The sequence below is a fragment of the Centruroides vittatus genome, unplaced genomic scaffold (genome assembly GCF_030686945.1).
Source record: "Centruroides vittatus isolate TY-2023 unplaced genomic scaffold, ASM3068694v2 contig_452, whole genome shotgun sequence".
Taxonomy (NCBI): domain Eukaryota; kingdom Metazoa; phylum Arthropoda; class Arachnida; order Scorpiones; family Buthidae; genus Centruroides; species Centruroides vittatus.
The window spans coordinates 131,082-147,861 of NW_027122248.1; the positions used below are offsets into that span (position 1 = coordinate 131,082).

At 29.3% G+C, this 16,780-nt stretch overlaps 1 protein-coding gene across 1 annotated transcript; it reads right to left on the reverse strand.

Moving 5' to 3' along the window:
• Positions 1–955: 955 nt before the first annotated feature.
• On the reverse strand, positions 956–16,254 carry Mfap1 (Microfibril-associated protein 1). Its single transcript, XM_067272608.1, has 11 exons — positions 16,056–16,254; positions 15,080–15,131; positions 12,353–12,529; positions 8,152–8,299; positions 7,989–8,048; positions 7,547–7,671; positions 7,369–7,477; positions 4,395–4,555; positions 2,709–2,868; positions 1,435–1,524; positions 956–1,342 (listed from the first exon to the last, which is right to left on the reverse strand). The coding sequence occupies exons 1-11, from the start codon at positions 16,135–16,137 to the stop codon at positions 1,163–1,165; spliced, it is 1,344 nt and encodes a 447-aa protein (XP_067128709.1). The 5' UTR covers positions 16,138–16,254; the 3' UTR covers positions 956–1,162.
• Between the last annotated feature and the right edge of the window lie 526 nt (positions 16,255–16,780).

Consider the following 16,780-nt stretch of genomic DNA (forward strand, 5'->3'; position numbering starts at 1 on the left):
CTTCTGGAATGTTTTCGTGCAATTCTCTTATTGTGAGATGCTGATTTGCACAAATTGCTTCCTCAGTTCTTTGAAGTTTATCAGAAATCACAGACAGCCTACCACTCCTCTGTTCATCATGAACATGCCTCTAGAGAATACATGGCAGCACTTTTTTACATTTTGTTGATTCATAATGTTTCCATAAACAGAAAAAATTTGTTTATATCCTGTAGGCACTCACCTTTTGCATTGAGAAAACATGATTGAACACACTTCAGTCATGTTTTCCCATTTCAGAATCCCATTTGGTGGGATTCTGAATTGGCACAGCCATTGTAAACACATGCTATTCAAACCAAACTCTGTAGCAATGACAAATGACTGCAAACATTCAAGGTCAAATCAATGCATGCACTTAAACACTATGTATATTTACTTTATGGACATGCCTCATATTCCAATGATTAAAAACAGTACTAAAACCTGTTCAAAATAGAAACCTGCCAAAACAGAAAAAATTTGGTTTGATGTGATTCTGGCTTATACAGGTTTTACTGTATTTAGGAAAGTTTGGTCTTGTGTCGTCATGAAAATTTGGAAAAGACATGAGGTTTTAAGCTAGGAAACCCAAAACAAAAACAGTACATTTAAAAAATTTTGATAGTGACACTTTCGTTCCCAAATTGCTTATTTTTTAAATGATTTAGAGAATAGACTTTGATGATAACAATGTCATTATTGACAGTATTGAGTTAAAGGAAAAGTTATCAGTTAAAGAATTGCAGCCAAATAGAACAAATACTACTAAAAGATAGCAATCGTCTTATATTTATAATTTAGACCTGCCATATAAAAAATAGTATTTGTACTGAAAATTTTATTGGTAATTACATTAAGGATTTTAACCATTATTTTATCTCTATTCTTTATGCTTCATAAACTAGAATTATATTTAATTATTAGGCAGTTGAGAGATGATGTATATGAATTTTAATGTCATCAATCAATCTTACTTATATATTTTACAGGACTATTTTTAAAAAAAATCATTACAGACTTATGTACAGAATAAAACTAACACCAGAATAATGCTGATGTCCATTAACATTCATTTCCATAATCTGATGTTAGAAAATAATTTACAGTCACTGAAAATATTTTTTGAACAGATTTCATCCATTCACTTCTTGCGTTTTTTGGCAGAAGGACGTTCAAATAATTGTTTCATTCCACCGGCTTGTTGCATGCTAAATTTCGTATTCTGTGTTGTCTCTATTACCCATGGGGAATCAAAGAGAGTGGTGTCTTGATCGGCCAAATGCGTATATTTTGTACGACCGGAACGCCCAAAGTTTTTGACCTAAAATATTTCATAAAATTTATAAAAATTTTCTTAATACTTCATTTTATATTAAGTATGTATTTAAATTAAAGTTAAATATATGCATTTACCTGCATAACTTTTGGCAAGATTGTCTTGTTAAAATGATCTTCCAATGTTGGAGCAGAAAAATCCCTCTTGAATATATTTTCCTCCTCATCCTGTAAAAAATGAAAATGTATATTTATTCACTCAATATTTTTATTCAAAAACTAAAATAGTATTAATGAAAAGTTTATATTGCAGAATGGTTAAGTCTATGTAATATCAGGAAATATAAATTAAAAGTCAAAAGGTAACTTTTAAATTTAATATATATTTTTTAACCTATAAATTTTACTTGTCACTAAACAATTATGTGTAGATGATATTATATATACAAAAGAACCCTGATCATCTAAGTTATGCTATTTTGCATAACTGAAAACTCAGATAAAATGAACAGCCATGGCCATTTTGAATTAAAAATTACAAGTATAAAAGATGGTATGTATTACTTTAAATTCACTAAGATGTTAATTGCTGTCATACATGATTTATGACTTTTTGTATCATAAAGAGAATTTTTTAAGTTGTAGCAAACACAGAGTCTTTTTTCATGGACAGTCTTGTTCCAGATGTTCCTTTGCAATGGGTAAGAAAAAATATCCTCTTAGTGCCCACAAAAAAGGAAGGAGTCTTAAAAAGGTCATCTCAGTCACTCAAGATTAAAAGTAGTACAGTATTTATACACTCAGCAGTTTCGCAGAAAAGTTTTTTTAAAATTATAAACAGTGTATTCACTTATTTCTGCATTTTCCAAGGTGAACCTCATTTAATTAGGGTTCTGCTATATATATAAAAATTAAATGAATAAAACTAATTAAGGAGGAAAAGAAAACAAACAAAAGGAAATTTTGGTGAGATTGTTGTTTACTTTTCTTTCCATCTCTGTTATACATACATAAGAAATTTATTTTCAAAAATTTGACAGATAATGGAGCCCAAAAATCTTTCAATCATGATGATAAATGAAAGAACCAAATCATGCTGTTTTTCTGTAAGATTCATTGTATTTTTATAATTCTACAACAGAAAAACAAACTAATACTTTGTAATGATTACTCAGTTATTCATTTTAAAGATTTTAATATTTGATATAATTTAAGTGTTAGTTTTCAAACATATCATCGGAGACAAATTATCATACACCACTCATTTCTGTATACTACTATAAAAAATAAAACTTTTCTATGACTGTTTAGAAAATAGATAACTGTTGTATTATTCAATTACGAATTCCCAAAAACAAATCATATTTCAATTTCTGTGGAAATTAAGTTCTTAAATAAAAAGTTCCTCTTACCATGAAAAAGGCACCACGATGATAATATTTTTGTAAAAATTTATATTTTCCTTTTGCAGCTTTATTTGTAATTGTTCTTGGATTGTTTCTCTGTTCAGATCTTCTTTCTTCTTCTGTTAAGTTATGGATCCTTTCAACTTCCATTCTTTCTTTCTCATATCTGAAATATTGAAGCACATATTCAAATTATTGTAATCATTTTAACCAGATAAAATTTTAAATTATGATGATTTTAAAAATAATAGTTATGTTTAAAATATCAACAGATTCTTTTTTAAATGATTGTTGGTTGTTTCAAAATATTAAGTTCACTGACAATTAAATAGTTAAACTTTAATTTTTTTTTTTTTTACTATAGTTACACTTTTACATCATATATATATATTATATATATTTGGTTTTCATCAATATCTATTAGGTTGATCAAAAAATAATAGAAGATATTTTACAACAAAAAGTCAATAACCTTTTACTGCTTATTTTCTTGTGAAGTAAATTTTTATTACACTATCCATCAAGTTCTTTTTCATTACAAAGGAGTCTGCTTTCAACTCCATAAATAAAGCATTGGCTCACCTACAGAGGATTTCCTTCCTCTACCTGGTCCATTTTCCAGGTTGAAGTTGTCTGCTTGAAACTTCTTAAACCACTTTTGTATTGTTTTAGTTGAAATAGCCACATTATTAGCTTCTTGAAACTCACAAGATACAGTGACATCCTTACTTGTGAATTTCTCCATTGTAACTGATAAATATATACAGTCAAACCTGTTTTTATGCGGTCTTTTTTGTGCGATTTTTTATTTGTGCGGTATAGTTGGCGACTAGTCTCGTGCGATTCGTCATGTCTCACGTTGACTTATTATAGCTAAATAAACTTATTATAGCAATATTATTGCATGAATATGCGAAAAATGAAATAATTTACTTTTTAAGTCAACAAAACACCACCTGGACAAAAATATGTAAAACAGACGATAGACCAGACGATGCAGTCAAGTGCTGACATCTGTTGTCAATAAATTCTATTTCGTACGGTTTTGAGTTATTTTCTATGTGAGACTTTTTTTATGCGGTCCCTGTTGACTGCATAAAAAAATATTTTTTAAATTGTGTTGCGAAAACTATTTTTTACAGCCATTCGTGAAGTTTCGTATGCGTTTTTTTAATGCGGTCCCTATCCACCGCATAAAAACAGGTTTGACTGTACTTGTTTTTACCATTTGTAGTCTATATAAGGGTCTTACCAGATGATGATAGTAAATTTTTTATTACGCTAATAATTTGCTTACAAAGTAAAAGATGATAAGATGTTTTATAAAACCCAAGATATATTAGGTTGATTGGAAAAATAAACTATACAAAATTTTATGAAAATTCAAAATTTATCATGTATTTGTAGTGTTCTAAAGAAACTTCTTGGTATTTCATTTTAGAAATGAATAGAATTAAATTTACAACTAATTAACATGCTTATTTCACATTTATGACATTTAAATTTAAAATCATTATCTTTTTTGAGAGCTCAAAGTTTTGTGTTTTCAATATTTGTATATTTTAACATTATTAATTGAATCATTTAATCAATTTGATAGATCCCAAATATCAGCACGACAGATCTATTATTTGGTAGTTGTTTAATTTTCCACCTTTCGTATTGATAAAGAAAAAAAATGTGAAAACTAACCGTTCCTTTTCTTCCTTATCTCTCTTAATGCGCTTTAATTCTCTGAGTTTCCAAGATTCGTAAGCGGCTTCATCATTTTCATCGTCGGTAACAACCAAATCTGCAGCTTGATGCAATCCTAATTCTTCGGCAGCTTCTTTTTTATTTTCTTCTTCAATTATCTAAAGTTATCATAAAATTTCAGATATTAACTTTAAAAATTAATTCACCATTAAATTTAAATCATTTGTCACTTTCATAAGTTAAATCAACTAAAATGAAAGTAGTCTTCATTAATAAGAAGGTTCACATTAAAAATACATTTTATTTAAATTAAGACACTGAAACATGGCCTCAGTTCTTATTTTGGGTATTGTATGTTTCATATATATGTGAATATCATCTGCTGTAACTTTGAGAAGTGTCTATACAATTGAAGATTATCAATGTATAAGTGTCTTATATCAATGTAATTGTTGAAAATGATAAAAATGAAATTCATATTCATATATTTTTGTATGATTGTAGTTTTTTCACAATTTTAAAATAAAACCTGACTTCTCAGAAATGAGGGGCAGTGTAAAAATGGCATATCCCACAAAATTACAAAAAAAATCAGATACTAATGAGCAATTATTTATTGTGACATCGTCACAATGCTGGGCTGCAATTTTTAATCATATTTTTATTTATTTAAAATATATGCTCTCAAATTAGTAGTGGCTTGCCCCTGTACATCATACTTTTCCTTTAATAATAGAGTTGTGCCGATCATCTACCTATCTAGCACCTTTTGGGGAAAAATTTTGAATTGAAATAACATGACTTCCAGTTTGCATCGGAAGTTCGTATATAGTTAATCTGGGCTCCTACCCTAAGGTTTCCATATCTGGTCTTGTCTTTCAGCTATCTAACTCCATTTGAGATTAAAGAAAGAAAGAAAGAAAGACAGACAGATGAATGGATGACACCAGGAATTTATAGGTCTACAATTTTTTTCAAATTGCAGCCCAATAAATATGGATTTGTACATCATCGAGCCATTTTTTAAAAAGCTCTTATAGTTCAGCTGAATGTTCTACAGGTTGTACACCTACATTATAAAGTGCTGGTAAATTGAAACAAATCCTCCTTTTCTCAAAACTTCCTAATGTGAGATATGTCATTTTTCCACTAAGCCCCTCTAATGTCACAAAACTACTACAAGGTTAAGTCCATGTTTCTTTTACATTACTTATATTGCTTTCATGTTACATCAGTTATTCAAATTTTTACTTTAAATCTTTCTCTTTAGATAGAGACATTTAATAAGTTGACAGTATTTAACATAAATTTGAATTTTGAACAGAAAATCAGAAAAAAAATCAAATTAAATATTAAAATAAATCCAACTTGATACAATTTATATGAAGTATCAATGTTCTCCTAAAAGATTGTTTTTTTGTAAAAAAATTGTTAAATTTATCTTTTAAAAATAAAATGTATTGTTAAAAATACAGATTACATTTATTATTCATATAAATATATTTTCAAAACTAATATTATCAAATATAAATAAAGTGAAATATATAAGTTTCAAAATCTTTTTAAAGATTTTTTTGGAACATTCTAATTTCTCTTCATTTATGTTAGACAAAATTCATAACATTTTTAAATATTTCATTTGAATAGTAGGAATAAGGAACAGAAAAATTTGCATTTAATATATATGATAATAGGTCATTAAAAATTAAAGATAAAAAAGTTTTAGTTATTAATGGCATATAATCAGATATATTAAAAATAGATAAAAAGTAATAATTAAAACATGCAATGCATTATAACAGAATCATGCTTTACAAATTACGTTCAATATAAAGAAAATTACTTTTATATAAAATTTTAAATCTTAAAATTTTCTAATAAGGATGATTCAACTTCATTTTGACAATTAACGTAACGTTGTAATATATTGTATTCGAATTAATAATTACCCCTTTCCTCTATCCGGTTATAATCCGAATATAATACGAATTATAATAAAATGAATCCCTATATCGAATCGAAAAATTCTCGTCTATTATAAACATCCTCGTCTAAAAACTGACTTGGATGTAAACATCCTGCCTAAAAACGGTCACCGGACGAGAAAATATGCGTCCCCGGCCGTATAACTGTCAACTATCCATTGTTCTTATGCTGCGTACAGATCATCTTGCAACTTAAGTTTATAGTTAGCGTCCGAATTCGCCGTATTGTTTCCAATCCCGGAACACCTATGACCTAAGCACCTGCACGTGACAAAAATTCCCAGCAGAAAAAGATATATAAGAGGCTTCCTTCCTCCCTCTAGGTGGAGAGTCTTTCATCGATTAAGATCGAGTCGCGAGAATATTTGACTATTGTGCCGTAAGTGCCATCGAACCTTTCAAAGAAAGGAATCTTCGACCATCGTTACAAACAGCATATTTGAATCACTGATTGTCCCAGAGGTATGGAACCCACTTATGTGAACTCTCTCTCTCCCGTCGCGTGATAGGGATATATAGAGCTATATATATATATTATATGTCACCCCTTTTAAATGTCAGATTTTTGTACGTATACTTTGTTTTCCATTAAATCGTTGTTAACCTGTTAAATGGTGTCTTGTTTGCTCGAATATTCGCTTATCGTCTTACCACGACTCCACTTTCCCTCCTACACTCGACCAGAAAAAAGGCAGTCCCGTCCCTATGGGATCCCTACCGACAAATTAAGCCATTTCTGACAAGTGGGCAAGTCCCTCCGACTTGTTGCCGACATTAACCAGAGGTCTGACCTCGTCGACCCTCCTCGGTACCCACAAATGCATTATAACAGAATCATGCTTTACAAATTACGTTCAATATAAAGAAAATTACTTTTATATAAAATTTTAAATCTTAAAATTTTCTAATAAGGATGATTCAACTTCATTTTGACAATTAACGTAAAAATATCAATCAATTTGACAATAAGAAATTAAGTGAAGAACCTTTAAGGTCTGTCGTCGTCGTTCTTCGGTCATCCGTTTGGCCTCGTGCTCTAAGTCTCTCTGTTTTTGTATCTGGTGTTCTTTGTCTTGCACAGTTATACGATCTTTTCTAAAATAAAACTCTGATAAATATTCTTTAACAAATTATTTAATCCAAATTATAATATGAACTCTGTACTTTTTTACAAATATTGGTTTTAATCTTTGACCCATTTCTTCTTCAGAATCTGAATATTCTTCATATTCAGACTCCTCAGTTTCTTCAACTTCAGATTTGCCTTCTTCTTCCAAATCTAATAATTCCTAATTTCAAAATTCTTTATGTTAGCAATTAAACAGACAAAAAATATAGTTATATTTTCATATTTACATTTATTAAGATTTATCTTAATAGTGAGTCAAAACTGTTGTATATTGCAACATTATCTAAAAGTTTTAAAGTTACATAAATATATCTGTGATATATTCAAAGATATATGTTATGATTGTGTCCAAAGTATTCTACATTTCATTAAATATCTAATTAAATAAAAATTTAAAATAAAAAATAAAAAGGATTAAATTTTAGTTTTCATTTGATTCAATTTGAGATTTCAAAAACTATTGAAATAAATTCTTACTTCTTCAGCAGCTTTCTCTTGAGCTTTCATTCTTAACATAGCACGTCTTCTTTCGATTTCCTGTATACAAATTATCATCATTATAAGTAATATTAATGAAGATAAATTCACTTTTAAAATCCTAAATATATAACAATAAATATTTTCAATTATTCATATCAACCTCATCATCCAATTCTTCTTCATCACTGCTTTCTTCATCTTCCCTCCATCTACGAGCATGTGTTTCTACTGGTTCTTCTTCTTCAATTTCACTTACTTCTCCTAATGCTATAACTTCTGGTTCGTGAATATGTCGATGTCTTTCAATTCTACGAGCAGTAAAATTTTAAGTATGTAGCTTTCTTTATTTAAATTTAATTGATTATTTTAAAAATTCAAGTACTGTGATCACAATTGAAGTAAATTTGTCACTCCGCAGCGTGTTCAATAGCTGACCATAATTGAACCTCTGTGATGTTTCTCACATGGAGTGTGATACTGTCTTTCAATTTCAAGGCTTCCAAATTTGCAAAATGTCCTTGATAAACTACATTTTTTAAGTGGTCCCGCAAACGAAACTGCTTTTTTATTGACTGAAGTGACATTGGTACTAATTTCTTTTTACAAAAGTGTCTTTTACATATCCCAAAATGCCAAAATTTGGCTGCATTTGGAGTAATAAATATTTTTATAAATAGCACTAAATCCTAATTTTATATAAAGTATTTTAATTATGTTCAGCAGTATAATTTAACTGTTTAACTTAAATTTTTAAAATAACTAATTAAATAAACACAAAAAAAGTTTATCAAAATTTTTTTTATAGTATACCCTATTTTACAATTAATATTAAATAAAATGTATATAACATTTTGTTTCAGAAATTTTCCTAATGATATAGTATTAATAATGCAATATTAGAAAAAATGGAATGTATAGTAATATAATTTTGTTTAAAAAATGTGTCTACTATTCATTTTGACATTCAATTATAAAAGTAACTATATTTTATAATTTAAACAAGATTCTGAAATAGGTAGCACTTGACAATGACTATGACAATTATGAATAATTATATTTTCATACACTTATAAATACTGATATTAATAAGCTGATCATATTTCCTATTATCTATTAAATACAGTAGAGAGTCGTTTATCCGAATCAATTGGGGACTGGGGTTGTTCGGATAACCGATTATGTACGAAAAAATATATAAACCTGTCCGATGTTGAAATTTTTCTCCGTTGCGTGTCACTTCGTGTTGAATTTTCGTCGATTTTAAGCCTAACAAAAATTTTTATAATAATAATCGAGACTATTGTATCATTAAAAATTATTTCTTTATTTTGTACAAACAAAATAAATATATTGAAAAATATAAAAACGTAAAAATTATACTTTAGAAGTAAATCTAGTATCAAAAAAGTTCGATTCGGCACGACACAGTCCGACTGGAAAGTGTTCGGATAACCGGGGTTCGGATAAATGACTCTCTACTGTATTAGTTATAATTTTGAAAATAGCATAAAAAGTCAGATTAAAATGTTATATTTTATGATATTCCATCATTGCCATTTTGCAAGTAATATAAGTACACCTATCCCTCGTTTTACACGGTACTTTATTTACACGTTTTCGCTTTTACACAGTTTAAAAAAACTTTAAAAAATAAATGCTGAAAATAAACTGGCTATGATCAAAAGGAACAATTTTTAACTCCAATCTATATATCAATCCACCTTATTAAGATATAGTTGATATTTATGGCACTAGGATGTTGATGATTTGAATAAATATTAAATGTAATGTAATATATTGTTGATGATTCAGATAAACGAAATGTAATCGTGTAGGTGACGAGGTGGCGGAACGAAAAGGAGAGGAGAAAAAAAAAACAAACGGAGCGACAGTCACTCGAGAGAACCAGCCGGATTAGAAATGTTTTAGTTTTGTTAATAAAGAATTGTTCGTACTGTATCATATTATCTGGTGAGTTGAGTCGTTTATAATACAGTTTTTAACCAGAAAATTTTAATTTTTCATATTCGTAAGTAACAAACGATTACATTATTTTTAATTACATATTTTATATCTTGAGTAATATTTGTAGGCTTATTATGCCAAAAGAAATTATAAATAAGCAAGAAGTAAAAAGAAAAGTTATATCTTTAGCAACCAAAATAAAAATTTTGGATCGTTTACGAAATGGAGAAAGAGTAATAAATGTTTCTAAATTATATAACATGAATGAAGCTACAATAAGAACCATAAGAAAAAATGAAAACTCAATTAGAAAGAGTGTAGCAGCTGGTACTAGTATGAGTACGAGCACAACTTCATATGTCAGAGATATTGCAATGGAAAACATGGAGAAGGCATTAATGATTTGGATAGAGGACCAAACTCAAAAACGGATGCCAATTGATGCCAATGCTATTACAAATAAAGCTTTGCGGATTTACGAAAAAATTAAAGAGCAGTTACCATCCTCTTCTTTATCTGAAAAGAAGCAGTGTTTCACAGCAAGTCATGGTTGGTTCGAAAGATTCAAATCAAGACACTCTTTACATAGTTTAAAATTAAAAGGTGAACTGGCATCTGGCGATATAAACGCAGCGCAAGATTATCCAACAAAATTTGCTGAAATTGTTAGCCAACAATTCATATACTCCTGATCAGGTTTTCAATGCTGATGAGTCAGGGTTATTTTGGAAAAAGATGCCAGAGAGGACTTATGTGTCTAAAATTCATAAATCAGCTAGCAGTCATAAAGCAGCAAAAGATCGCATAACAATTCCTTTCTGTAGCAACGCTTCAGGAGATTACATTATGAAACCATTGGTTATTAAAAATCAAAAATGCCATGCATATTTAAAGGAATAAATATCAACCATCTTCCTGTTTATTGGAGAGCCAAAGAAAGCATGGGTTACTGTCACAATGTTTAATGAATGGTTTCACAAATGTTTTATCCCAGATGCCAAAAAATATTTAAATAAAAAAGGACTGCCTTTTAAAGTGCTTTTGTTAATTGACAATGCACCGGGTCATCCACAAGATCTACAGCATGAGAATGTCCAAGTTATATTTTTACCAAAGAATACGACTTCATTATTACAGCCATTAGATCAGGGGATAATTTCGACTTTTAAGGCTCTGTACATAAAACGAGCCTTCACGCACATTTTAGAACAAATGGAAAATAACAAATCTTTAACAGTTATTAATGCTTGGAAAAATTTTACAATTTTAGATTGTGTTAAGCATATTGCTTTATCATATACCGCAATTAAGCAATCAATGCTCAATGGCTGTTGGAAGAAATTGTGGCCAAATGTAGTTAAAGATGAAACTTCTATTTCACCATTAAAGGATGAATATTCTCAGATAGTACAATTGGTGCATTCATTGGGTGGAGAAGGTTTCGACGATTTTACTGAAGGAGATATTGCAGAACTAGTGGCTGATAAAGAACTAAGTGAAGATGATTTAATTAACATGGTTGATGAAACTAGTGATTGTGACAATGATCCCGATGAAGAAGAATTTGAATCAGTTGCATTTACAGCAAAAGTCATTCGTGAAGGACTCGAATTGGGAAAAAAATTGGGTAATCATTTTGTACAATATGACTCAAATGTTGAACGGGCTCTTAGATTCCAACGTGATATTAATCACTGCTTGGCTCAATATGACGAGGTCTATAATGATCTAACAAGAAATCAGAAGCAAATGTTAATAACAGATTTCATTACCAAATCTCATCGGGGAGTAAATGTTTCTACTTCAAACATCGAATCGGCACAAATAATTTTGACTGATGAAAGTGACTTCGAACCAGTCACGAAGAAGAGATTGACAGTGATTAATGATGGTGATGAATAATGATAACTGCCATCAACCCTTGCAATAATTTTTTATGAATCTTTTAGATTTTATTTTTTGTTCCTTTGTACTTTGTATTTAATTAATAAAAGAATATATTTTTTTGCCTTTCAATATTTTTGTTTGATTTATGTACCTTAAAAACATTGATAAAAATTCATAATTAATAAACAACAAAATTATGCGTTTTTGCATACTTTTCGATTTACACGGTTTTACATTCAAAAAGTTACAATTTCGATTTACATGTTTTTCTCGGGAACCTATCTACCGTGTAAATCGAGGGATAGGTGTATAGTTAAAGTTTTCAAGGTTTTACATAATTTGGAACTAGTAATTATCACGAAAACAAACAATTTCATTATTTGTTTTCGTTAATTTCATTAGTTGTTATCATAAGATATTTTCAATTTGAAAACAAAATTCTCAAACCATAAATGATATATTAACAAAAATAATTTTAAATAGTACATAAATTTTGAATGTTAACAAACCTGTCCTCACTATCTTCTTCCTCTTGTTGCTTTTGTAGACGTTTGAGTCGACGATCAAATTTTTCTGCTTCTTTGTCGATGGGTACATTTTCTGCAATTTGTGCTTGCTGCTTTTTTTCAAATGGGAATTCATCACCACTTTCCTCTTCACTACTTTCTTCTGGTGCATATTTTGGTCTGAAATAAACAAAAATATCATATATTATCTGTTACAATTATTTAAATCTAAATTAAATTTTGTACTAATTTTAAGATTTATTATTTTGTATTTTTACTAACAGTAATGTACTCCCAATAACATTCATTATTTAAAAAGAATCTTTTATATTTTTGTATTTATTATCCCAAACAAATCTTTCTTCCTCCTTAAATATTTCTCATAGTCTAGGATGGCATAAACTAGGCCAGGCGCGGCCCATCACGTTAAATTGTGTGGCCCACTAAGCGATATTATATATCTATTAAAACTTTTGTTTCCCGTTATGTGTATACCAAAACAATGAAATAAATGAAAATTTGCATGTGTCATCGTTATAATGCGCAAGTACAAGTACGAACTCTTGGTATAACAATAAAATCTTATTCATTTTGTATTTGTTTTACTTTTTTAAAAGCATGTTTGCCTAAATTGTGGCCCATCGTAATGTTACACGTGATCAAAGTGGCCCGTGAAACAATTTGGGTTGGCCAGGCCTGAACTAGACTATATGACACACATTCAAATTTGCATAATAAAAACTGCATACCTGGCTAACTTAAAATTACTCAAAATATATAATGTATAAATTAAAAATTGTGTAATGAATTTTTTACTTCTTTTTTCCTTGGAAAATATTTGATTAATTTTGCTTACTTTAATTTTTGCAAAACTATGTAAATATCAAGATTGTAAGAAGAAATAGTGATAGTTGGAATGTGCTGTTAGAGTCCTGTTGAGAATGGCCTGAATATCAGTATTTGGAATAAATGTCTCAAAATATAATAATACCGTCTGGCATTTTAAAATCAATTGTGTCAATTGAATTTTATTTATTAAAGAATTTTTATTGAAAATGATTGTTGTTATTACCATAATATAATGACTGATTTTTTGAATAGATTAAAACACTGTTATTTAAAAAATTTTCATATTGTGGCATGGTTTAAGCCAGGGATGGGCAACCTTTTTCTATGTAAGGGCCACATTTCAACTGACGCAGGCTGCACACAAGAAAAAAACAGGGGGAAAATGTTGGTAAATCACAATTCTTTATTCATATATAATTATACATTAGCATAGGTATACTTAATATAGCTTCTGACACTGATCTAAACGTAATATATCGGAAATATTTGGTTAAATATTAGTCATTGCTAGTTTTAAATTAGTTTCGATGTGTCTGTTAGCTGGTTTCTTGTTTTAATTTTTACTAAATTCATTGTGAAAAAACTATTCACAAACATAAGTTGTAGAAAATACCATTTGAATTTTTGCTGAATACTTCCTTAAGCTGGGAAATTGATATATTTATTCATATTTTATGCAACACGGGCCACAAAAAATATTACTGCAGGCCACAGGTTGCCCATCCCTGGTTTAAGCTGTTGCTAGTTTTTTCACTAAAATGCTAGAAGAATTTAGATTTAGCAACAACTTTTTTGGCATATTTCACAAAAAACTAACATTTTCCAAGTGGTTAATGCATCTTAAAAACGTCAGTTTTTAAGATGCATTAACCTCTTGGAAATTTTTAAATGTTTTTAAAATGCTTTAACTTAGTGATGGGACAATACCAAAATTTCTCCCGATTTCGATTCTGCTGAAAACTCCAGATTCTGATTCTTTTGAATACTTTCTAAACTTTATATTGGTTTAGAAAAATTAATGATTTACATTACGAGCACAATACATTCCTTAATTAATAAACATCGAGGAAAAAAACTATCTCCTCGTGTCATCTAAGGTTGCCATCTTTGAAAATTGTTTCATTGGCCAATATAACAATTGGGGATGGGGAAGGTAATGAGAAGATGCACTTTTTTTTTAATGCTTCTCACAATCGGCATGTCTCACATAAGCTGTAATTCCATCGTATTTAACACTAAATGAGATTCGGAAAATGATGCAACAAGCCAAACAAATAATCATCATCATCAAGAGTTAACCAAGTTTTGAATTCATTCAATCGAGCCAGGTTTTCCTAAATGTACAATTGCATATACTTATTAGAGGGAAAGAAGAATCAAACAAATGTCTAGACCGATTCATCTTGAAAAATTAATTTTTGGAACTCAAAACAGCAGTAAATTTAGCATGAAAAATTATTTTTACTTAGAATCATGTGAAACACATTTGAAAATTTAGGAAAGTTGTTTTATCATTAAAAAACACTTCTGTATAGGCTGAAATTAATTTAGCTTGAACAACACCTTATGTACTTTTTCGGCAATACTTTAATTTGTTTAAAGGAACATTTTTGACCCTTTTCACAGGTTTGCATTATGTTTAATAAAAAAAGATTTGAACTATCTTCTTAAATAGTGTGAATCTTCTTGTTAAACCTGACACAGACCTGTGAAAACAGTCAAAAACATTCCTTTAAAGAGTTCAAGGTGTTGTTCAAGCTTTATGTCATTATAAGTAACTTAAAAAAATATTCAGTACTAAATTTAAATAGCAACAAAACAATATATTTTAAATGAACATTTCACACATATTTCATTTCATTTAATAATAATATTGCTTACCTTCTTCCGGATATGTATCGGTGAACTTTCACCTTTTGCATAGAAATTTCACCTATAAAAACATTTAGCATTATTATATAATTCAATATAGACATTTAGGGTCAATGTATTTGTATTTGGTTTTTGAGATTAAAGAATTAAATTTTATCTAAATAGGAAAAAAAAAAAAAACTCAGGCTTAAAATATGTAAGTCTGAGATAGATCTGGATAGTATAACTAGTTACACATACTCAATAACCAAAAACAACTGGAAAATTACATGAAAACAAAATCATACAAACATGTTAAGAAAATTCTAGCAAAAATTTCTTTAATCACAAATATTTTTGAACCAGTTTGATTATTTCAGCTTTACTATATTTGTAAGCAACTAAAGTAGAACCATCAAAATTGGTTCAAAAACATTCTTAAGAGATTTTTGCTGGAGTTTTCTTAAACTATTGGTGAACTTTCACCTTTTGCATAAAAATATTTATTAGCATTCACGTTATGCAATGCATTTTGAGCACGTCCCAGTCGGTCTTTTCTTTCAGAAACTTCGAATTTAATTTTAATTATTAAATGTAAAGACGGCAGCAAAACACCTATCTTTACTCAAATTACTTACTTAAATTGATTTAAAATTAGTCAAAATAAAGCCCAATAAACTCAATTATAATTTTAATTCAAATACCCAATCATCAGATTTGTTATTGATTGTGTATATTTTGACCATTTCTTTCCTTCATTAAGTCAAATCATACAAAAGTCGGACGAAGGGGACCACCGTTTATTTCATTATATTTTACGTGTTTATTCATTTTATTGTGTCTATTTCAGAATTACTTGTATGTTTCCATTGTAAACAATATTATGTTAGTGTATTGGATATAAACAATTAGCATGTTTTTAACCGAGAGGAATAATAGTGGCCGGTTGAGAACAAAGCTCAATACAATTTTTCGTTATATTTTTGTAAAAAGGAAAATCGCCAACCTTTCTCATTGACGACGGGAATGGCTCCCGCCGTAGATTGAACTTGGCTAGCAACAGCCGCAAGTGCCGAAGCAGACGACATCTTGATAATTCTTTTAAATGCGTAAATACCTAAAACGACTATTACGTTAAAAACTTATGCTTTAATCAAATGTAACTCGAATAACGGACTCCGCCATATTGTCACTTGACTTTATCTGAGCCATGTTGCCAACCTTTATTCGTGAGAATTTTCTTTGTTTATTTATTTATTATTATTTTTTTACTAAAATAATTCTCCTTTCTCATATTATTCTAGGAAATCTCACTTTTTTTCCACTTCAAATTTTTTTGTTAATTAAAATACAGTCGCAGTTACCATATTATAACTACCCGAAAAATTAGGCCGGATGGCCGAGTGGTCAAGGTGGGGCCTACCTCTCTGGGGGATCCGGGATCCGGACGAGTCGAAAATTTGCAGGCATTTTTCGGAGGGTAGTCCGTTCGGATATGTCGGGTTCGGACTCTCATCATCCGTCTTTATGAGCCGGCTGAATCCGTAATGGATTTGCTGAAGAAAAGGTCCACGAGACGAAGAGAGTTAAAAAGTAGTTATTTTAATTCATTTGTAAAATTAATTACTTGTAATCAAAGACGCATTAAGCTTCCGAGGGCCCTAGGCACTTTTCAATTTTTTTAAATATAATCTTTTAAAATTATTTTCGGATTGCAAACCAGTACAATAA

Bases quoted from the DNA above. Each gene is read 5' to 3' on its own strand.
- Mfap1 (XM_067272608.1), bottom strand. From the start codon at position 16,137: ATGTCGTCTGCTTCGGCACTTGCGGCTGTTGCTAGCCAAGTTCAATCT. The intron at 7,478-7,546 runs GTACAGAGTTCA...GTTTTATTTTAG, and splicing joins AAACCAATATTTGTAAAAAA to AAAAGATCGTATAACTGTGC. The intron at 1,343-1,434 runs GTAAATGCATAT...GAAATATTTTAG, and splicing joins TCTTGCCAAAAGTTATGCAG to GTCAAAAACTTTGGGCGTTC.